This window comes from Hermetia illucens, chromosome 6 (assembly GCF_905115235.1).
Source record: "Hermetia illucens chromosome 6, iHerIll2.2.curated.20191125, whole genome shotgun sequence".
Classification (NCBI taxonomy): Eukaryota; Metazoa; Arthropoda; class Insecta; order Diptera; family Stratiomyidae; genus Hermetia; species Hermetia illucens.
In genome coordinates this window covers 84576246-84598417 of record NC_051854.1, presented here as the reverse complement: position 1 = coordinate 84598417, position 22172 = coordinate 84576246, and the positions used below count along the sequence as shown (strand labels likewise).

General features: G+C 44.2%; 3 protein-coding genes across 22 annotated transcripts in view; 2 read left to right on the top strand and 1 right to left on the bottom strand.

The window, feature by feature from the left end:
- Nucleotides 1-5010: 5010 nt before the first annotated feature.
- On the bottom strand, nt 5011-5950 carry LOC119659797 (EF-hand calcium-binding domain-containing protein 1-like). Of its 2 annotated transcripts, none has more exons than XM_038068068.1 (3): nt 5477-5950; nt 5309-5428; nt 5011-5255 (listed from the first exon to the last, which is right to left on the bottom strand). In XM_038068068.1, exons 1-3 carry the CDS (start codon nt 5819-5821, stop codon nt 5097-5099), a joined length of 624 nt encoding a protein of 207 aa, XP_037923996.1. In that variant the 5' UTR covers nt 5822-5950; the 3' UTR covers nt 5011-5096. The 2 variants fall into 2 exon arrangements, with proteins under 2 accessions (XP_037923996.1, XP_037923997.1); XM_038068069.1 differs by having other exon boundaries at nt 5309-5416; nt 5477-5944.
- Nucleotides 5951-10932: 4982 nt separating this feature from the next.
- LOC119659562 (EF-hand calcium-binding domain-containing protein 1-like) lies at nt 10933-11929 on the top strand. Of its 2 annotated transcripts, XM_038067712.1 has the most exons (3): nt 10933-11162; nt 11245-11450; nt 11519-11929. In XM_038067712.1, the coding sequence occupies exons 2-3, from the start codon at nt 11262-11264 to the stop codon at nt 11810-11812; spliced, it is 483 nt and encodes a 160-aa protein (XP_037923640.1). In that variant the 5' UTR covers nt 10933-11162; nt 11245-11261; the 3' UTR covers nt 11813-11929. The 2 variants fall into 2 exon arrangements, with proteins under 2 accessions (XP_037923640.1, XP_037923639.1); XM_038067711.1 differs by having other exon boundaries at nt 10933-11450.
- Nucleotides 11930-17930: 6001 nt separating this feature from the next.
- LOC119660510 (phosphatidylinositol-binding clathrin assembly protein LAP) overlaps nt 17931-22172 on the top strand; it is a 134170-nt gene continuing 129928 nt past the window's right edge. For 10 of the 18 annotated variants that reach the window (XM_038069110.1, XM_038069113.1, XM_038069114.1 and 7 more), the window contains exon 1: nt 17931-18896. In XM_038069110.1, coding sequence (XP_037925038.1) covers nt 18761-18896 — 136 coding nt within the window. In that variant the 5' untranslated portion in view covers nt 17931-18760. The remainder of the gene's footprint in view (nt 18897-22172) is intronic. The other 8 variants (XM_038069124.1, XM_038069125.1, XM_038069126.1 and 5 more) reach the window with 2 other exon arrangements.

Genomic DNA, 22172 nt, shown 5'->3' with positions numbered 1-22172 from the left:
CGCCAAAATGCCAAAGGGTAGTATAGGTCCCAGAGCGAAACGTGGATTGGTACCCATGATGGAACATAAAACCTGGGAAACGCCTGCTGAACCAACACCAACAGCTCTACTACCAAACTCTATCTCCACTTCCACGTGGTGATCGCTGAAAGCTCTTTCTTAACGAAAAGCTGCAGACGGAGAAGGATGAAGGCGAGCCTCCCGTGCTAAAAACGGGACAAATTGTACCAATTGGTCCTCCAGGTTGGGGGTTGGGTAGGGCCAGCCCTACACGGAAAATAACTTGTTACGAAACCACAACAGGACCCTCGAACTGGACGGATGATACAACGACGAACCCGGCAACGACGGATTTGCGCATTTTCTCAAGGAACATGCACTCCCTCTACAGAGATGAAGCTGCCAAGCAGCTAGTCGATACCCTGTCCCAATATAGGGCTGATGTAACAGCATTACAGGAGATGCGTTGGACAGGGATTGGTTTCCTGGAGAAGAGTCACTACACCATATGTTATAGTGGCCATCCAGTAAACCATGTGCTCGGAGTAGGTTTCTTAGTCAGCCAAAAAATGAAACCTGCTGTTATCGGCTTTGAAAACATGAGCGAACTCACGCCCCTACATATCCCCGGTAGATTATTAGATTATTAGATTATTAGTCCGTACCTTTTTGTTCCCGCCTCTTCTTGTTCTTCTTGTCAACTATTCTCGTCCTTTTCCCATCCCCAATAACTCCTCCCACCATTCCCTTCCTTTATCTACTTTTACGAACACCTTTCGAAAAATCACCTCAATCGCACTTTTGATCTTATCCTCTCTTACCTTCCTGTGAGTTGTTTTTCTCAATCCCCGTATGCCCCCCTTACGTTGCACATGACGCCCATCATGTTATTCTCGAGTTTGATGCTCAGATAATCCGAATTTACTCCCCTGTCGTACGAAAGCCTGCCAAGTTTAACTTTCGTAAGGCAAACTTTGAAGGTCAGAGCTCAGCACTGATGGAAATTAACTGGGCTCCCCCCCTCCCGCCAATAACGTGTGACCAAACACTTACTAGCTTCTATATCATTTTATCAATCTTCTTCTCTGTTACATCTACTTATCTTTTAAGACCCAGCGCTCATACTCTATCTAGTCCACCACTGGAGTCCATACAATTTTCGTCAAAAACTTACCGCTAGGAAGAAGCTGACTTCGTTGTTTTTAAAAACTCTGCGTTCCTCGGTTAAATTCCTACTACCTAAGTCCATAGAGGAATATCTGGCAAATGTTAAAGACTCACTAGAAAGCGGAAACCTTAAACCATTCTGGTCTTAATTCTCAACTCCCGCAGCTCCACCCAGTCTCCTCTTCTTTCAATAAACTCACTGGCTCTTCTGCTAACCCCCCCCCCCCCCCCCCCCAAGTACCTTCTGATTTTATCTGCCACTACTTTTCCTCAGACTATATTCCCTCTCGTTCCTCTTCTTCTCTTCCACGGCTGGATTCAACCTGAGCTGTATCTCCCACCATTTCCCTCCTTACCCAGTTCGCAGTTCAAAGGAGGCGATCAGGAGTATATTTAGGAGTGGTCTGTTGGATGTGTGCAACAAGAGAGGCGCTGACATCGGCCTCGAATGAGATCACCATTGTGGCTTAAGTTCCCTTGCGTGTTGCGTCTGTCACTTCCCGCATGGTTGAGGAGTTGCGACCCCCTAAATTCAACATCGATCGCTGTCGCTCAACCCTGGGGAGCTATATTGCTGATTGAGTGGTAGATATATTGAGTAAAATGCCATCAAAAGTGCTCTTTTTTCGGGTGCTACACAGGTCGCTGGCGATATCCCAAAGGTGCGTCATAAGATCGGATTGACTGCGGAATCGTGGAAGCGGATCAAAGAACGGAAGGTATTCAAGGCTCTACTAACCACTGCGACTGATGGCGGGTATGACGCGCTCGAATTTCCATGCTGACCGAAATTCCGGGAAGTTCAGCGTAGTGTACGTCGTGACAGGAGAGAATTTGCTATTGCGCTGTTCAAGCAAACAAAAGATGCCGCAGAACGCAATGATTTCTGAAGTGTTTACCGCATCACGAAAAAGCTTACATGTGGTCGCAAATCTTTTGATGGTCTTGTCAAGGACGTCAACGGTCACCTTCTCATTCACGACAATGAACAACTGAAAAGGTGGAAGGAACCCTTCACCGCGGTTCTCAACCGTATCATATCTAGTGAACTTCCCCCTATTGTCGATGAAATAGCTAGTCAGCGTAACATTGCGAATTGAAATCATTGCGGTCATCAATGTTCTCAAACTGAATTATTTATCGCTACACCTGCGTTACTGCTTCCACTCGTAAAGAAATCTTTTAAATCCGAGACCTTTCCCAGTGAGTGGAAGAAGGAGATGATCGTCAAGATCCCGAAGAAAGAGACCCGTTTTGCGTGTGACAATTGAAGGAGTACCTGCGTACTTCTTGCTGTTGCAAAGATAATAGCTAAGATAATTCAGAATTCAGCAGAGTTTGGATTTTCACTGTACCTGCTCTTCATCGATTTCGATAAAGATTTCGATAGCGTGAACAGGGAGTTTATCTGGAGTGCTTTACGCAGGAGGAGCATTCCAGAGAAACTAATACCTATTATCAAAACGGCATATGATTGCGCAAAATGTCACGTGCTGCACCCAGGCAAAATTTCGGGGGATTTTGAGGTGCAAGGCGGAGTCCGACAGGGTTGAATCCTGCTACCGATGTTATTTCTTCTTGTTGTCGGTGACTTTTTTCATGCTGCCTTGCCCGGAAGAGGGGGAGGAGTTCAACCGACAATGACATCTTTCCTCAAACACCTTGACTACGCTGATGACATCTCACCGGGTAATGGACCTTGACCAAATCGCTCTAGATTTCGAAAGAGAGGCCAGTAGAGTTTGAGTGAAGATAAACACCAGCAAAACCAAGGTTCTCAGTCTGACGAGTCAACGCACTCTCCCTATCTGCGTTAGTGCATTAATGGCCACAGCATCGAAAGCGTCGATCAATTTATATATCTAGGAGGCGTGGTTTCGCATTAACAGAGTTACATCCGCTTTCTTTGCACTGTCTAAAATCTGGAAATACAGTTATCTCAACAGCAAGATCAAGTTGAGACTGCTCTGTACTAGTGTTCTTTCTGTGGTACTATACGGGAGTAGCACCTGGAAAGTGAACGCCACTGTTACCCTAAACTCCAGAATGCGCTGTCCTGACACTATCGCAAAGGAAGCACTTGGTCGACACACAGGCCTGGCACAATGGCATTGCTGGCTACGCCATGCAGTGAAATCCACTCTCTTCAAATGGCCGACGAGTTGGTCGCCTCAAGGCCATTTGTGGCAAAACAGTAGAGGGGAAGTGCGAACATCTCCGGAAGTTGTCGATGGCACGTAGTTGTGGTTGACGCGCTATACCCCACCAAGGGGTGAATGGCAATCGTATATATAAATCCTCACCCACTTACTTTTCCTACTCTCTTTACCGATATTTCTTATCAAATCAAAACTACCCTAAATATCACCGAATCACTTCTGTTAATATTCACTGCCTCGAAATCATCAATTGTCGGGCTTTATGTTTCACTCCTCCTCTGATTCTAACTCCATTCAAGCCACCCTAACTCTTTTCAACTTCCTCGTGAGAAGAGTTCTCGCGTACTGCTCCGTGGTCTGGTTATCCTCCCGTAACTGTTATTGTCGTGCCTTTGAAAAAGTGCAAGATAAATTCACCTGTTCTGTCTTTTTTAAAAAAAAAACTTTCCTCCGATGAACTACCACTTTCGCCTCCAATTTCTGAACCTCCCCTTCCTACAGCAGTGAAGAACCTTTCTAGATTTATGCATCTTTTTCAAACTTTCCTCGGTTCAGACGGACTGCTCAGCCTCCAACGACATCATCTGCCATTCTGCGTCTTATGATATACGCAACGCACTGTGTCCTTCGTGGAACTCGAAATTTATGTCTATTCCCCGATTCCAAGAGTTTGTCGAACGTATAAGGCACAGCAGCTTGGTCCCTTAAACTCTTCTTCTTTCTGTAGTTGTAAGCACAGGTTAAGGTTCTTGCTTTCTCCTCCTTCTAGGGGCAATAAGTAACTGAATGTTTACCCCGTTTATTGTTCGTTAATAAATAAATAAATCAAATGAACCCCACACGATTCTGCATCGTTGTTCGAAACAAGAATATCACAAGCCTGAGGTATGGACCTCTTCGCTGAAGTTCTTTCAGTTGATATTTTACCTAGTATCGGCCAGCTTGCTATGAAAGGCTTCTGTAGATGTTGGTTTGGTAGTTTTTCTTTTGCTGCCACCGTTAGCTAGCTGCTAGCTAAAATTTTGCCATGACACAGCCCATGCAGACCATGACTTTTCAACATTTGGGTAATTTATGGTTGATAAATGTTGCCATTCTGCAACATCTTGGAAAGCGCCTGTATGAAGCTTCACTCTCATTTTCTTGTGCCTGGCCCTTATTATCCTTAAACTAGCCTTAGGTAAGAACTAGGTGGTGACCGGCCCCTTCCTTAACAGCTCCTCAACAAAAGCGTAGAATTTATTGCTAAGCCAGTTGTGATTTCTTTTGAGATATTCCAATAGATACAATAAACAAAAATCACCTCCCTTTTTTGGACCGCCCTCAATATTCCTACTTTAAGGGTTCAATCATCCTCGATAACTCATTTGCCTCCCATCTTTCTAAATTCCGTAGTTCTGTCCATATAACCACTTTCTCGAAGGCCAAGATCCCAAATTCGTTTGGTTTCTCGGGGGCGACTTACCCTTCCTTATAACTTTCTTGATTATCTAATCTAATTTTTAGAAAATTGAAACTCCCACAAAATGTTCTTTAAAAAATTCTAAGACAACTTTCTCTCCTATAGCGCAATGTGTTGATCGTGTACAGCAGGATCCACCCTTAGCTCCTAAACAGTCAAACCAACAAAAAGAGCGAAATGGAAGTGGAAGCGGAGTGGAATGCTACCCTATTAAAAGATGAATTCCTCATCATTTGGTAAGTTAAACACTCGTTAACTTTTATTAGTAAAACAATTAAAAACAAATTGTTCACACTAACGACAAAATCCTACCCAAAAATGTCAACAAGGATATCGCGATCTGGAATGACTGGACCCATGAATTCAAGTAATCCTGGATTCATCCGCACAGCTTTTGCGTAATCATAAAATGAAATTTTCCCATCACGGTCGTGATCCATCTTTTTTATAAGTAAATCTACGAAGTCCTGCAAGTAATACCAATTAATATACTTTTGAGAAAAGGCGGAATTATTCCTACAATAACGAGATCCTCAACTTCTTCCCAGTCGGCTGAATATAGCATGTTGCGGTATGTTCTAATTAACTTCGCTCTTGTAATAAACCCAGTTTTGTGGCCATCATATACCTTCGATGAAAACTTTCAAAAAAAGGGGATGTTTTAGTTAGAGGTGCCCGATATCCTTACCTGGAAGCAAAACATAACTTTATCCTCGAAGGAGTTATTCAAACAAACATTCATGAACTTCAGAAAACCCTCCGGGGAGATGGTGTGTTTTGCTTTTGGATCAACGTGGTCGACAATAGATTGGGCCCAATGCACATCGGGGATGTTAAAATAGATTTGATACAGTTTTATGAACTGCTTTTGAGACATCGAGCGGCCCCCATTGATAGTAACGAATCTATGGTAGACCAAAAGGATGTTGCGGATGTTCCGTTTTTCGATATGCGCGGCCCTTGAATATTTTCTCATAAGCTCGCGATATCTTGGATTGTTATCTATTATTTTTAATAGTAAATCGGTATTCATGGTATAAAGCTTTTCTTATTAAATATTTGCACACTTTGTAGAGATTATAAAAATACAGCTCCTTAAAACAACTCTTCAAAATATGATTTGATATTGACTAATATCATTGGTAATATTATATTTCAATAAATATCGGGGCGCCTACTATCGCTATGCATTTTTTATTTACTTCTGTACATCAGATAAATTGAAGTGCAGGATAGGCCACCTGACACTACTTCACGAGAACTCTGCATTAACACTTGCCATTATTAGTGGTCAGAGGGTAGTATAGGTCGCAGGGCGGAGCATGGATTGCTACACACGATGGAGCATAAAACCTGGAAAACGCCTGCTGAACCAACGCCAACAGCTCTACTATCAAACTCCATCTCCACCTCCACGTGGTGATTGCTGGGAGTTCTTTCTTAATCAAAAATTAGAGACGGAGAAGGATAACGGTGAGTCTCCCGTGCCTAAAAATGGGACAAGTTGTACCAACTGGTCGTCCAGGTTGAGAGAACGGAAAACAGCTCGTTACGGAGCCACAACAGGAGCCTCGGACTGGACTGATAATACAACGACGAACCCGGCAACGAAAACTGAACAACGATTTGCACATTTTCTCATGGAACGTTCCCTCCCTATACAGAGATGGAGCTGCCAAGCAGCTAACCGATACCATGTCCCAATAGAGGGCTGATATAACAGCGTTAAAGGAGATGCGTTGGACAGGGACCGGTGTCCTGGAGAAGAGTCGCTACACCATATATTATAGGGGCCATCTAGTAAACCATGTGCTCGCAGTAGGTTTCTTAGTCAGCCAAATAATGAAACCTACTGTTATCGGCTTTGAAAACATAAGTGAACGGCTATGCACTCTGCACTTCACGCCCCTACAGAGGAGCCTGCAGTGTCGGAGAAGAATACCTTCTACGAGGCAGTAGTACGAACCCTCGAAGTCTGCCCCAGATATGATATCAAAATCATACTTGAGGATTTTAACAGCCAAATAGGGACAGAGCCCGTATTCAGGTGATACTCCCATAGCTTACATCAAAATACAAATGATAACGATGCGGATTATTCAATTAGCAGTGCCACACGAAATGGTTGTTGGTAGTACCTGGTTTGCGCGGAAAGCGGTCCACAAACAAACGTAGACCTCTCCAGACGGGACTACTTTCAATTAAATTGACCACGTGCTGAACGAACGCCGGCACCTCTCAGCCTTGATGAATGTCAGAACATATAGGGGGGCCAGTGTAGACTCGGATCACTACCTCGTTTGCATGGTGCTCCCAGCTCGTATAACAACGCCACCCAGAATCCTCTCTGACAATTAGGTGAGAGTTAACACTGAAGCCATTCACAACACAGCCCTCCGTAACACCTATAAGAGGGAAATGGATGCCGCAATAACCGCAGTCAACAGAGATCCTGGAGATAAAGCATCAACAAATATCTTCACAATCACCTGAAGAAGGTTATCATAAATACGGCCACAAACATATTTGGCCCAGCCACAAAAGGAGTGGGAACGGCTAGTTCGACGATGAATGTAAGCTAGCAACGGAACGGAAGAATGATGTATACCGAGTAAGGTTGCATTCTCAAAGGACACGGCCAGACTCGGAGGCTTATCACGAACTCTATCGAGTGGAGAAGTGACTTCACAGACGGAAAAAGGAAACCTGGGAGAACCAACAGGTCTGTGAACTAGAAAAGTACAGGGAGCAACCGTACCAGGCGCGCTAGTTTCACCAACAAGTCAGCAGGATGAAGCCTTACACAGCTCGATGCTCATTCTGCCGAGGCAAAGAGGAAAATATGATTTCCGACAGAATGGGCATATTGGAGCGATGGGTTGAGTACTTTAATGAACTACTGAACAACCAGAACATCGGCGAGTTGGAGGTCCCGCCAACTGAAGACGACGGACAAATACTGCCACCACCAAGTATAAAAGAAAAAGTCAGTGCAATTCATCGACTTAAAAATCATAAGTCGCCAGGAGCCGATGGAATTACAACCGAATTGGTTAAATATGGAGGCGACCAGTTACACCAAGTGGTTCATCATCTTGTGCTCAAGGTGTGGGACAGCGAATCAATGCCTGACGACTGGCAAAGGGGCGTTATCTGTCTCATACATAAAAAGGGAGATATCACGCAATGTAGCAATTAAGTAGTAGGTATCACGTTGCTAATTGCTAAGATATTCTTCGCTATCTTGCTAGGCCGGGTAGCCCCATACGCCCAGAACATCATCGGCCCATACCAAAGAGGCTTCATTATCATCATCATCAACGGTGCAACAACCGGTATTCGGTCTAGGCCTACCTTAATAAGGAACTGCAGACATCCTGGTTTTGCACCGAGGTCTCCCAATTCAATATCCCTAAAAGCTGTCTTGCGCCCTGACCTACGCCATCGCTCCATCTTAGGCAGCGTCTGCTTCGACTTCTTTTTCTACCATAAAAGAGGCTTCACTGTAGGCAAATCAGCAAGAGATCAGATTGTCTCTCTTTGGCAAGCGATGAAAAACTGTTGGAATATGACAGTCAGTTGCACCATCTTTTCATCGACTTTAAAGCCACCTATGATAGTTTAGTCTTGGAGCCATGATTGTAATTTTCTTCTAGATATTGGATATGAATATGGCAACTGCTTTCGATTCGAAGTCTTGACATTTGAAAGTAAGTAGAAATCACAGTTTAAATAATTTTATTAATATATAAAGTTAATGAATAAGTAGCGAGATTCTCTCAACATTAAAGAATAATTAGCGAGACTCTCTCAGTCGAAAAACTTCACAACTTTTTATAATTAGTTTTACATCATTGAAGATCAAATGTCAAAATCAACTTTTTAATTTCAATTATTTTTCTCGACAAACCAAGGCCTACTCCGCCACGGAGAACACCGCTGGTGGCAACTGTCAATCGAATTAACAACATTCGAAATAAATTTCGAATGTTGTTAACCCTGCTGTGCCACAATAGCATAGCAAACTGTACACGGCCTTGAGAGAATTCGGTATCCCGACGAAATTAATAAGACTGACTAGGCTGACCCTGACCAATGTGCGGGGCCAGATAAAAGCAGCAGGATCACTCTCAAGACCATTCGACATCAACAACGATCTACGACAAGGGGATGCCTATCATGCGTCCTCTTTAACCTGGCTCTGGAAAAAAGTGATCCGTGAGACCGAGGAAAATGCAAGGGGTAGTACGATCCTCTTTAAGTACTGGCCTATGCTGACGATATCGCCATCATGGGAAGAACAACCCGAGACGTATAAACTGCCTTCATCCAAGCTGCGCGAGATCTTGTGCTGCACATCAATGAAGGCAAGACAAATGTATGGTGGCAACGTCCGCACCAAAAACCAACCAACCAACAACATCAACCCGCACTGGTCAAACGGGAAGAATAAAGATAGAGGGTTGCAACTTTGAGATTGTTGATAATTTCTCCTATCTAGGGTCGAAAATCACAATCGATAACAGCTACGACGATGAAATCCGCGCACGGTTGTTGGCTGCCAACACAGTCTATTGCAGCTTACAAAAACTGTTCCGCTTGAAACGTCTCACCATAGGGTCAAACCTCTTACTGTATAAGACCATGATCCTGCCAGTTCTCATGTACTCCTCGGAGATTTGGGTTCTAAGCAAGAAAAATTGCGAATCCTTGGCCGCGTCCGAGAGAAGAATCCTCCGAAGAATTTTTGGACCTCTACATGAGGATGGACAATTCCGTAGCCTACATAACGACGAAATCTATGAGCGATACCATAACCGTCTGATTGTGGATAAAACTCGGCTCAACAGGTAGCGGTGGGCGGGTCACTAAATCCGTATGGATGAGGATGATCCAGCTCGGAAAGTCTATAAGGGCAATATCTATGGTAGGAAAAGAAGACGAGGCAGACCTTGCGTGAGAAGGAACGATGGCGTAGGTCAGGACACCAGACAGCTTTTAGGGATATCGAATTGGTGGACCTCGGCGTAAAACCGAGATGTCTGGAGCTCCTTATTAAAGCAAGCCTAGACCGGATACCGGTTGTTGCCCCATTGATGATCAGAGTTTGGCAAACGCTAGCCCATACACAGTCAGAAAAGAAATTGCATGAACACATATTTACACATCAGTAGGTATACCCCTCTCTGAGAACTGGGGTCGCGCCTGATGAGAAATCCGGCATCTCCTCATATGCCTGGCTGTGTGTCTGTCCGTCACACGCACTTTTCTCGGAAATTGTTACACCTTTTGACCTGAAATATGATGAAAAGGTAGTAACTGTGAACGCCCTCGTATGAAGTGAGTTATATCATTTTACGTTGAAATTAAGGGTGGTCCCCATACATGCGAAAGGGGAGTGTACATTTTTTTTCATCGAATGTAGCTATGTGGAGATATCAAATGAAAGGTCTCAATTAGTTCTTTTCGAATCAGATATTATTTTTGAAGCCGGTTGCGAAACGGAGGGTTGGGGGCCATAAAGAGGTCACTTAAATTAGAGGCCATCTACAAAAACTAGACAAGCTGCAGTGCTCCAATTTAGGACAACATTTTCTACAAATTCGCTTCTTTTTTTCGAACCCGACATTGCTATTGTAATTTTATTTTCAGCCTACCTCGAGGGCGTGACTTATGCGTTTAATCAAATAAGGACGATCTTGTTATCGAAGCAAGAAGAAAGCATTCCATAGGTTTTAGGACTATTGCAACAAATAAGAAACCCTTAGTCATTGATGTCTTGTCCCATACTTTCTTTGGTTACCACATAGAGAATATCCTAAAATCGTGATAGGCAAGTTCCACTTTCTTTCGTTGCCAGACTGAAAAGCTTGAAAAAATTTTTGGAATCCCAAATTGGCACACCTTATCCTTTTGGTTTGGCACATTACTCAGTAACATTGTTGACCTTTTGTTGACCTGAAGTCACCACGGGATTATAATATCAGAAACTCTAGTGGATACATTACGCCTGTGAACACGCAAGCAGATTACACACCACTTATTCATCTTTTTGTTTGCATCTACTTTGCATGATTTTCTTCCTTTTTAAATAAAAAACGAAAAGGATACCTTGGATCACTTGCCTTTTCTGAATGCGGCTCTTTCGAGTCATTCAACTTATTTAACGGTTGCGAGCACTTCGCCAAGGTGTTAACCTTTGTTTTCAAACGAAATTTTTAACGTCCTGTTATTATTAAGATAGTGGTCCCTAAATTGTGAACGAATCCTTTAAGAGTTCCCAGCAAGAAACAGACATGAGGTTGGATTTAACGTTAGACCAGCTCGAAAATACAGTTTTCTGCGCCAAATATCGTAATTTTAAGAGAAAACTGATGCGGAAAATGACCAAAATGACCAGTTCCGAGATAGATTGCGCTCTAATGCTACATTATAAATTCGTCCTTGCTCATAAAGAACGACGAAACCAATATATGACTCCCAGTCAACTTGCAGATTTCTATCAGATTTATTTCCATATGCCAAATTTTAATTTCGTGCAAGAAGTTATCAAATACGTCGATCCTAGTTCGAAGGGAGCCATATCAGCAGAAGGATTCGTTAGGTTGATTGAAATTTGGATATACGGGAGCTTCGCGGACAGGATGAAGTTTTGTTTCGCGGTAAGTCTGGGATGTAAAGGCACTTCATTGGGCGTACTGGCTAGTTTTAATATACTTACACTTCACAGGTCTACGACTATCCAGAGAGTGGGGGCTTTCTCACGAGGTATAAAGTAGAGATTCTCTGCCGTAATATGGTCCTCGCAGAGTTAGCTGAAGACCAATATGACCTTCTTGCTTCATATGTTGATTTTGTTTTTCGGAAAGTGGATGTTGACCGCGATGGTTTGATATCTTACGATGACTACGCACATGTAGTCACAGAAAACCCAAAGCTACTTCAAATTTTTGGGCCTGTCATCCCTGATTTGGAAGAAATGGGAGCAATTCTTGGGCAGGCGAAGGCAGATCCTCTGCCATAATTGTAGTAAATTTTATCATAATTTTCAAAAGTTTATATTTAATACTAATTTATTTATTTATATAACTATTATAAATTAAAAACAGGAATAAAGGACATTTCTGTTATTTCACGGAAAGATTCTAGAAATTTCCTTTTAAACACTTGCAGGGAGTGTCATTTCGAAAATTGTATGGTTGGCAGTAGTGCAAACTTAATAGGTGGACTGAATCCCAACTGTTCGATGGTCTGATTGAAGAATTGAAAATGCCTCTTGTTGTTCAACAACCCCTTCATCGACGGGTGAGCGTTCCCATCTAACCGTGTCTGTGCATAGCATGTCCATATACGCACATGTTCATATTTATAACGCATTCACCGAATGTTGCCTCATTTACCCGAAAAGATATGATTGATGGAAATTTGGTAACTCCCTACATGGGGTAGGTACGAGCTCAATTGTTGCTCGCTTTCCCGATTGAGTCTTTTCATAGGGATGCCAAATTCTCCGCGGCTTAGCTCAGGTTAGCGGCAGTTAAGTATTGCGAATAGATTCCACCCTTGAGAGTCGCCAGTGAGATGCCAAGTGCGCCTACCGAAAGCAGAAGCTCGCCTGACCAGCCCCCTCTATGTTCTTACAACCAGGAACCCAGAGGAAAACCTTGCAACAGGTGGTCTGTCTTCCACTCTAACCAGGTTGGGAAGCTCGGCTTGGAGTTGTCGTCATTCGCTGGGAATTTCCACTATGATGGGCTTCGTTGTCCCAACATCCGAACTCACGTAGTCTGACAGGACTGCATGGGATAGCAAATTTAGTGTAGAGGTCCAGGGGCTGACTATATAAACGTTCTTAACCGTCATTTCTATGTTTCGGTAGTTTTCTTTTACGGTAGGGGTGCTGAGATTTGGATAAGGATGCGTTCTAGGACCTTCAGTACGGGCAGTCAAAGGAGGATAGTATAGGTCCCAGGGCGAAACATAGATTGGTACCCACGATGGAGCATAAATCATGAGAAACCAAAGTTTCGGAGCCACGATAGGCGCCTCGGATTAAATTGACAACACAACGGCGAACCCGGCAAAGAAAGCGGAATAACGATTTGCGCATTTTCTCATGGAACGTGCGCTCCCTGCACAGAGAAGGAGCTACCAAGGAGGTAGCCGACACTGATGTAACAGCGTTACAAGAGACGCGCTGGACAGGGACCATTTTCCTGGAGAAGGGCTACTACATAAGATACTATAGTGACCATCCGGTAAACCATGTACTAGTTACCAAGTCAGTACAAACCTCCTTAGCGTTCATGCCTCTACAGAGGCGACTGCAGAGTCGGAAAAGGATAAGGCAGGATAGGCAGTGGAACGAACCCTCGAAGCCTGCCCCAGGTATGATATCAAAATCATACTTGCATATTTTTTAACAGCCAAGTAGGGACAGAGCCTGTATACAGGCGATTCGTTGGCTTCTATCGCTTACACAAAAATACCGATGACAACGGACTGCGTACTACCCAACTAACAGTGTCGCACGAAGACGATGGACAAATGCTGCCACTACCAAACATGAGCGAAGCAGTCGGTACAATCCATCGACTTAAAAAGCATAAGTCGTCAGGAGCCAGTGCAATATGGAGGTGACAATAACACTAAACGGCTCATGAACGTATACTCAAGGTGTGGGACCGCGAATCAATGCCTGACGATTGGCAATGCACCATTATCTGTCCCATACATAAAAAGGGAGATATCACGAGGTTTAGCAATTATAGAGGTATCTCGTTGCTGAGTGCCATCAATAAGATATTCTCCGCTATCTTGCTAGGTCGGATAGCCACATACCCCCAGAAAGTCATTGGCCCATACCGAAGGGACTTCACTCCGAGCAAATCAGCGACAGATCATGCGATGTGCTCTATACGGCGAGCGACCCTAGCCTAGCCTAGAAAAAGTAATCCGCGATGTAGATGTTAATGCAAGAGGCACCAGCCTCTAAGTCCATGACGATATTGACATCATGGGAGGAACAACCCGAGATGTACAGTCCTTCATCCAGATCGAGCAAGCGGCGCGAGATCTTGGGTAAAGGGGTAAAAGGGATATCATTACGTCAGTAGTTCCGCAGTTCTTGACAAACCCATAACCCGAAGATTTTGCTGGATTAAACTTTCTTTTTCCATATTGTAACTGTGGTGCTTTCTTCCCAGTTAGATGGTGTTCTACATTCCTGAATAACTCGATTGAAGAATTCACTGAGCCACAGTCTTGGGTGCCAGCTCTTCGTTGTCCAGAACTCAGATGCGATGTCGTCAGGTCCTATTGCTGCGCGGTTGTTGGCAACCAACAGAGCCTATTATGCCTTACAGAAACTGTTACGCTTGAAACGTCTCACTATAGAGTCAAAGTTCTTACCGTACAAGACAATAATCTTGCCAATTCCTTGGAGAATTAGGTTGTTAACGAGAAAAATTGCGAATTTTTGGCCGTGTTCCAGAGAAGAATCTTGCGAAGGATTATTGGTTCCCTACATGAAGATAGACGATTCCGTAACCTATATAACGACGAAATTTATGAGCGATACAACAACCGCTTGGTTGGGGATAAAATCCAGCTCAATAGGTTACGGTGGACCACTTGATCCGTATGAATGAGGATAATTCATCCTGGAAAATCTATAATGGTAATGTCTATGGTAGAAAAAGAAGACGAGGCAGACTCTTCCTGAGATAGAGCGATAGCATAGGCCAGGACGCTAGGCAGCTGTTAGGGATATCGAATTGGTGGACCTTGGCCCGGAACCGGGATGTCTGGAGTTTTTTAGTAGAGCAGGCCTAGGTCGGATACTGTTGGTTGCTCCGTTGATGATGATGATGGGCACGAAAGAGGTGTATTTGATTGACCGAAAGTCATTCATTCGATATCAAGAACTTTTTCTCAATCGTTTTAGTTTTCCGAGGTGGGGATATAGAAGTTTGGTGTCCTGCCCTTTTACACATCGATATGATGTGTTGATTTCCGAGCTGCCTCAAAGGTTGGCCTTCTTCACTGCGATAATGGACGTTAGATATTGTAGCGTTTCTGATGGAACTGTCCAGTTTCGAACCATGTAAGCTATTTAGGTTCTCGCTGGAACTTAGTTCCGAAAAGGGCATGCGGTGAGGATACACGCTCTAGGTCAGTCCCGATCAATGATCTTTGTGCTATGGAGTAAATTGTAATATTTACTTTGTAGCCTCTTCCGCTCCAGGGCTCCTGTATTAATGGGACGTTATTGTCTTCCTCCCTCCAAACTAGTTCAGGCACACTTTGAGTGATGTAGATTTCTCTGTGCTACTTTAAGCATAATCTGATTTCGGATCAGACTTGCAGTTCGCCTTTTCCAGTGCCTCCAGTTACACTATTTATGCGAAGTCGAAAAGGTCGGCTGTTCTACGGATATTTCTCCTCCTCGGTCAGCAACCAGTCGTTCAGTCGGGATCCTGAGAAAAATTCAACCAGCGGATGTGTTACACCTAATTATTTACTCTGGGAAGATGTAAGATCTTAGCAAACCCCCATGAGCATACAGGGAGTGGTTATGAAGTCGTTCAATCAAACCCTCCGTTAACTCCACCGGAACTCAAATTTCCGAACTGGAAGCTTCCTGTAGAGCATCTCCCGAAGCGTGCTCTGTTCTTTTGTATACGTACCCGTCGACCACACGTAGATCCGGAAGTTGGTTAGAATTGTCCTGGATTCGGACTATCAATAGGAGATATTCGGCAGATTTGAAAGCGGGGGAGTTCAAGTCGAGTATAGTGGTATCCTCGTCGCTTAACGTCGACATCTCCAAGGCATCAGTACCATGAATGCGAGACAGAGTGTCAGGAACGACGTTGTGTGTCCCCTTGCCACGCTTGATGGTGAACTTGAAATCTTGGAGCATCGTGCAAGATGATCACTCAAATCACTTTGTCTCATTAGCCATTTGACGGAGGCGTGATCAGTGAACATTTCAAATTCACGTCCCTCCACGTAGGTCCGGAACTTCTTAATGGCCTGCACGGAAACCAGGCACTCTTGCTCCTTAACCGTTTAATTCGTTGCAAAGCGGTTAGTTTCTGCAACATGAAAGCAGTAGGGTCATCGTCTCCTTTAGGCGCTATTTGGTCGAGAAACACGCCTATACCGTTTTTGCCGGCGTCGCAATGTATGGAAAACGGTTTGATGAAATCTGCATTATGTAGTACCGGAGCGAAAGTTAGTGTCGTTTTCAGTTGGTAAACCGCTTGGAGCCCATCATCAGTCCATTCGAACCGGCGACCCTTGCACAGCATATCGGTGAAAGAAGTTGTAACAGCCGTAGACACCCTAGAAACTGCGCAACTGTTCACTACCGAAAACTTGACCAGAACCTTTACTTTATCTGGATTAGTCCGAACTACTCCATGTCCGATGATATGCCCCCTCCCCCCGCCTTTTGTGCGAAGTGCCTTTTCTCCACACTGATAGTCAAACCCGCAATTTTCATATGAGCAGTCACCTATTGAAGAATGGGAATGTGGTCCTCGAACGTCTCAGACACGACCAACAAATCATCCAAATAGACCAACACTTGATTCCCCAGATGGGCTGGAATCACCTTGTCTAATAACTCAAACAATGTTTGTGGAGCATTGTACAATCCGAAAGGCATTGTTTGGAACTGGTACAAGGATCTACCTAGGATGACGAAGTCGTTCTTATTCCTTGACGCCTCATCGAGGGATATCTGCAAAAAAAGGCGTCCTTTAGGTCAATACCCCAAATGTGTTGAGCTTTTGGCAACCGACTCAAGATCCCATCCATCAAGAAGCGACATGGGATGAGCACTCTTTACCGCGCAGAGATTGACTTTATGAGCATCTAGGCACATTCTCACCTTGCTTAGTTTACCGACAACCACCAGCGGCAGTTTCCCAGACCCTTTGCGACTATTCGACGGGCCCTATTTCCAACAGCCGATCTACCTCCATGTACATAAGCTTCTTCACGGCTACTGATGCCGGATAGTAACGCTCTTTTATTGGTTTGCCATCTCCTACATCAATGTCATGCGATAACAATGACCTACGCCCCACTCCTTTCATCGTAACAGATGCATGGCCTAATTTTCTTAAGAAAAGGCGGCGGGAGGACATGTAACAACAGAAAGGCGCCCTACTGTTATCGGAAAATAATAGAAAATTATGCCCAAAGACTTGAATGGGCATCTCGAAAAGTTGATCAATAGGTGGTGGACTTATTTCCACTTTAGATTCGTTCGCGCTGACTACATATGCCAGAATTCAAGCGGAACTGTAACCTTTTAATATTTTTTATTAATTTCAAAATAAACAATTTTATATCTTAAATTGTTTTAAATTGTTAATCTTGCGGAGCGCGCGGAGACTTATCCGGAGAATCTTTTCGATGATTAACTGTTAAAAGATTGTTCTTCAAAATTATACGTTCGTCACCCAAATTGCTCGCTCCGCCGTCTTCACAGCAATTGTCGCTGAACAGTAGAGCAGTGCGAGCATCTCGAGAAGTCGTAGTGGAGTTGAAGTGCATTTCAGTGAAACCTGAACGATGGCTCGTAGGTGTAATTGACCTGCTATATCCCGCCTTGGGATAAATGGCAACCATATAAAAGGTCATGTGCTTCATGGAAGTAAAATCTCCGAGGAATTTGGAGTTCATAGTGGTGTTATTCAAGGTTGTTATCTACCACTGAAACTATTTCTACTTATATTTCCGGATGTTTTTGCTTATTCTGGAAAACATGAGTCGGTTTAACCGAACAAACGATCATTCATTAAACTTAAATAACGTGAAAAAACTGATGGGGCTCTGTAAAAATTAACAAAAACAACATTATCAATGTTTCCCAGCAGTTGAAGTATTGTCGGATGTAGACCTTAAAACTTTGATCAAACAATATAAAATGGATGCTATCCCATATTTGTGCAAATTATTCGACATCGAGCAGACGACGGACTTTGTTAAAAGTAGATGTCTTCTTTCAAATTTCAATTTCCGCCTATTAACACTCAAATCTAGTACAAACGCGCCCACAGTCTCCACCACTTTCGCGCAAATACGCATCTGTCAGTTATTCGCGCACTCAACTACTACAATCTGCCTGTCTGATTGGACTAGGACTGTATGCTGTCATTCAATTCTGACCGAGCGCAGAGTTTTTCTTGCCTTTCATTCTCGATTTGATTCGATTCGAAGTGATTTGGGCGCAAGTGTGAAAATCGTCATTGGGTGTCGGAGTCGTCGCGATTTAAATTCGATTGGATTTGTCGTCGCCATTCGTGCGAAATCTTCACTGTCGACGTAATTTCAGTAGAAAAAGTTGAAAAATCTCTTCGACTTGCCGTAGCGGTCGCGCGTTTGGTTATTGAAATACTCTCGGGGCGGCGATCATTGGCTAAAAACATAAAAAACTTGACAGAACGGCATTGGCGACGTCGACGACGGCGGTGGCCGCGAGCAAGAATATCTGACGGGACGGCAAATCGCCAACAAGATCTGGCGGGCGACGGCGGTTCTTCGATTCGATCGGGAAAATTCAATTTGTTTGCGGTTCCCTGAGCTGAGGGTTTCGTCCTTTAAAACCTTCAGAGTGCATGGATTTAGAAGAGCTGCTGGGTAAATGCACAGGACAGGCTCCTCGCTTCCCTCGAGTCCTTGAAGTGGAAATTCTCTGCGGTGCAGCTTTCAGTGTTTTCCAGTTGGGAGAACGGAAATCTCCATCGCGAAAGAGTGAAAAGTCGATTTTCATACGTGCAAAGTGAAATTCCAATAATTATACGGCTGTTCCGAGGAGCGGTGTTAGTGCGCAGTGCCAGTGTGTGCGTGTGGGTGAATGTTTTGAAAAATCAGAAGGCAACGGAGAATTCAGCGACGTTAGCGACAGCGTGAGCCACCAGCGAGGATACTCAGGCAGATTTAGGGACGCAGTGAAATGGCCGGACACGGGCAAACTATCAACGACAGGCTGCTTGCGGCGAGGCACAGTCTCGCGGGGCAAGGACTCGCCAAGTCCGTCTGCAAGGCGACCACAGAGGAGATGATTGGACCCAAGAAGAAGCACTTGGACTGTAAGTATTCCACTCATTTTCATTCTTCACGTAATCCCCTTTTGACCCTGTGCCAGTTCTCCTTGACATGCACGGGACACTGACATGGATCGATTGGGACACGTGAGTGGTTCCTTTGAGTCCTTTTAGGGTCGCTTAGTCTTATGGCTAAGGAGCTCCGCAGACCATTCGCCCAGTAATCCATCCCATAGGGCCTACACGTTAGCGCTAGCTCGTCGCCTTTCTATCGATTTCGCTAGTGAACTGCAAAAGTCAATAACATGCAAATTTTACGCGACCGTTGGTGCGTTGCTGTCGCAGCAGGTTCCACTAGTTTCAACGTTGTACGCTGAGCGCCGACCGGCCGGGTTGATTCTTCGCCAGGGCAGCAATGCGAATCAGCCGCATCTCGAGCCGCTGATAACGTCGCCAGGCACTTCACGTCAAGTTCTTGTTTTTATTCTTAATTGACGACGACGGCGGCGTCGGTGATGACTGCCACCTAAATTCTTGTCCAACTCAACCCCACTGGCTTCAGTCTTCGCGTTTTCACACTCCTATTGACCCTATGGTCGGACCTAGCACCAGTTTTCTGGTTGTGCAGTCGCTAGCACACTTGCCGTCGACAGCAGCTGCCTCTGCCAGAGCATGGCTCCCGGGTGAGTCAGTGGCATGGAACGTGTTTTCTTTTTTCTCGTTGTCGTTCTCTAGAATATGGACGAGATGCATGGATATGGGAGCGAAGCGATTCTGAGCTGAGCTGGAAACGGTTTGTTCTTAATTACGTTTTTTTGGTAGCGGAAGGGAATTATCTTTTGCAAAGTGTTTTATCTCTGGGTGTTCGCCCGGTTGCGGGATAACGACCTTTGATAGAATGCGGAGCACATCACGGGAAATGCAGGCGATTGGGAGGAATGCAAATGATGCGGTGCTTGGCGTAGATGACGCCAGCTAGTCGATAAATTTTGCTATTAGCAGTTAGAGTAGTCATCATCAACTGTCTGGATACTAATTTGAAGTTGTGAAAAATCGCTCCTTGGAACGATGTTGGAAACATATGGCGTGCTCCTTATACCCTTTGAGGCAGTGATTTCAGAAAATTTTCTTCCAGCTCCGAATTTAGAAGCTGAAAAGTTCGCTACTATCCTTAAGCTTCCACGTCGTTTATCAATTCAGCTTCAGTTCATCGTCTAGTTGCCTTTTCTCTGCGCATATATGAATTCAGACTAAGAATTTTGATTTTGTTGGTGGCTGGTACCTTCAGTTCAACCCTACTTGTCTCTGTTTCCAAGTCCAGAGTCATTTGGCCAAGGTCTATGACCCGATGAGAGAACAAAAAGCTGTTATCAACGGATAAGGCAGCATGAGGAAGAAATAATATCAGTGACAAGCTGCTAGACTCCGCTCTCGACTTCAAATGGCTCTGAGATTTTACCTCGGTGCAGAGCGTGAAATTTTTCGTCATCATATGTCACTCTGATAACAGCTATTAGTTTCACCGGAATACCTCTGCTGCGCAGAACATGCCAGATACACTCCCTGTTCACTCTGCCGAAAGCTTTCTTGGAATCGATCAAGTTTAAGGATGCAGAGCAGAAACCAGCTTGCTCTCTGTCGATCAAGCTTTCTATGTGTTCTTTGAAGCGTTCCATCTTCGTGACGGCAGAGAGCAGACAGATATCCAGATGCCTTCTTTAAAATCTTAATAATCCGGTCCTTCCAATCTCTGGGGAAAGCCTCGGATTTCCGTACGAGAGAAAGTAGAAGTTCTGCAGTACAGCGATGATTAATTTTGCAGGGAGACCGTTAAGCCCAGTGGCTTAACTCCGTTTGAGTGCATTGATAGCTGAGATGATTTCCCTCCTGCCTGGAGGAACAGAGGCGATTGAATACTCCTTCTACTTCTTCAGCTGCTCGTCATCGTGGATAAGAAGTCGACCGCTAATGTCCTTCACAGGACCATCGAAACGTTTTCGACTATATGCGAGTCCATTGTAATGCGGTATACATTTCTGAAATCATTGCGATCTGCGGCATCTTCTGCTTCCTTTATCAGCACAATAACGAGTTCCCGTTGCAGGCTACTCAGTGTATATGGCGTCTGATCAGCAAGATAGCTCATCCACTATCGAGTGCCAGTTGGATCCTATGAGTGGCCGATGTTGAACTTGGGGGATCGCAGCTCTACAACCCTACGGGAAGTGGCGTACGCAGCACGCAAGCGAACAAAAATAACCATTAGATTGTGATCCTTTTTGAGGTCGATATCACCGCCTCTCTTGTTACGCACATCCAAAAGACAACCCCTAAACCTACTCACGTTTGCTACCACTTGGTTTTCCAAAGTGCAAAACTACAATGCAGCAAGAAGGTGATGAACACTCTTCAGAGTCCCTCTCATTTCGCTTAGGCCCAGGATATCCTACTTATATCACTGGAATTTTTGCTAAAGTTGGAGAAAGCCCTCGACAATATTGTTATGGAACGTACGGACATTCCAGAAAACAGTCATAGTTTATTTTCAACAGTCACCTTTTCCGTCAGGCAGCAACACCTTAATTCCCAACTCACATTGCTCATTACTTACTTGAATGCAGGTGGGTATAAACCGCTCCTAAGGACCTCGTTGGACCGGTTGCATTTTGTCTGCACCTCATATACAAACTCTTCCTCGTGATTGGTTTGGATTGGATCATAGACTTCTTTCGCCCAGTCGCAACCACAAATTCAACTCCAATTCGAATGAAGTGCCGAAATTTTCTCTTCGTTTTGAGATACTTTAAAATATGCCCCATATGACTCTAAATTTCACGATTGTTGTGCCTTAAAACAATCTTCTAATTATGAACTATGAATTTTATGTGTTGCCAGGTGAAAACGTTCTCTAGAATTCTTTATCTGACGGGTCACCACACTCCTCCTTTCTGTATTAGGGGGAAGAGCATCGAAGGCTTCGATCAATTAGTATATTTATATATATGGTTGCTATTCACTCCTTGTTAAGCTATAGCGCATCAACCATGACCACCCAAGCGAAGGCAAGATATCATTAGATTGTGAATAGTTGTTACATGGCATAACCTGCAATGGAGTTGTTCTTCTTTCACAATGTGTATCTATCTATCCACTGCCACTTCCCCTTCTGATTAACACGTCCACGGGCATCTGGTTCGCTTTGAACTTCAAATTCTTCTAAGATTTTACCTCGATAGAGTACTTTGTATTTTGCTTCGTCCTGTGTCGCTCTGATAACAGCCATTAGTTTCTCCGGAATTCACCTTTTGCATATGGCCTCCA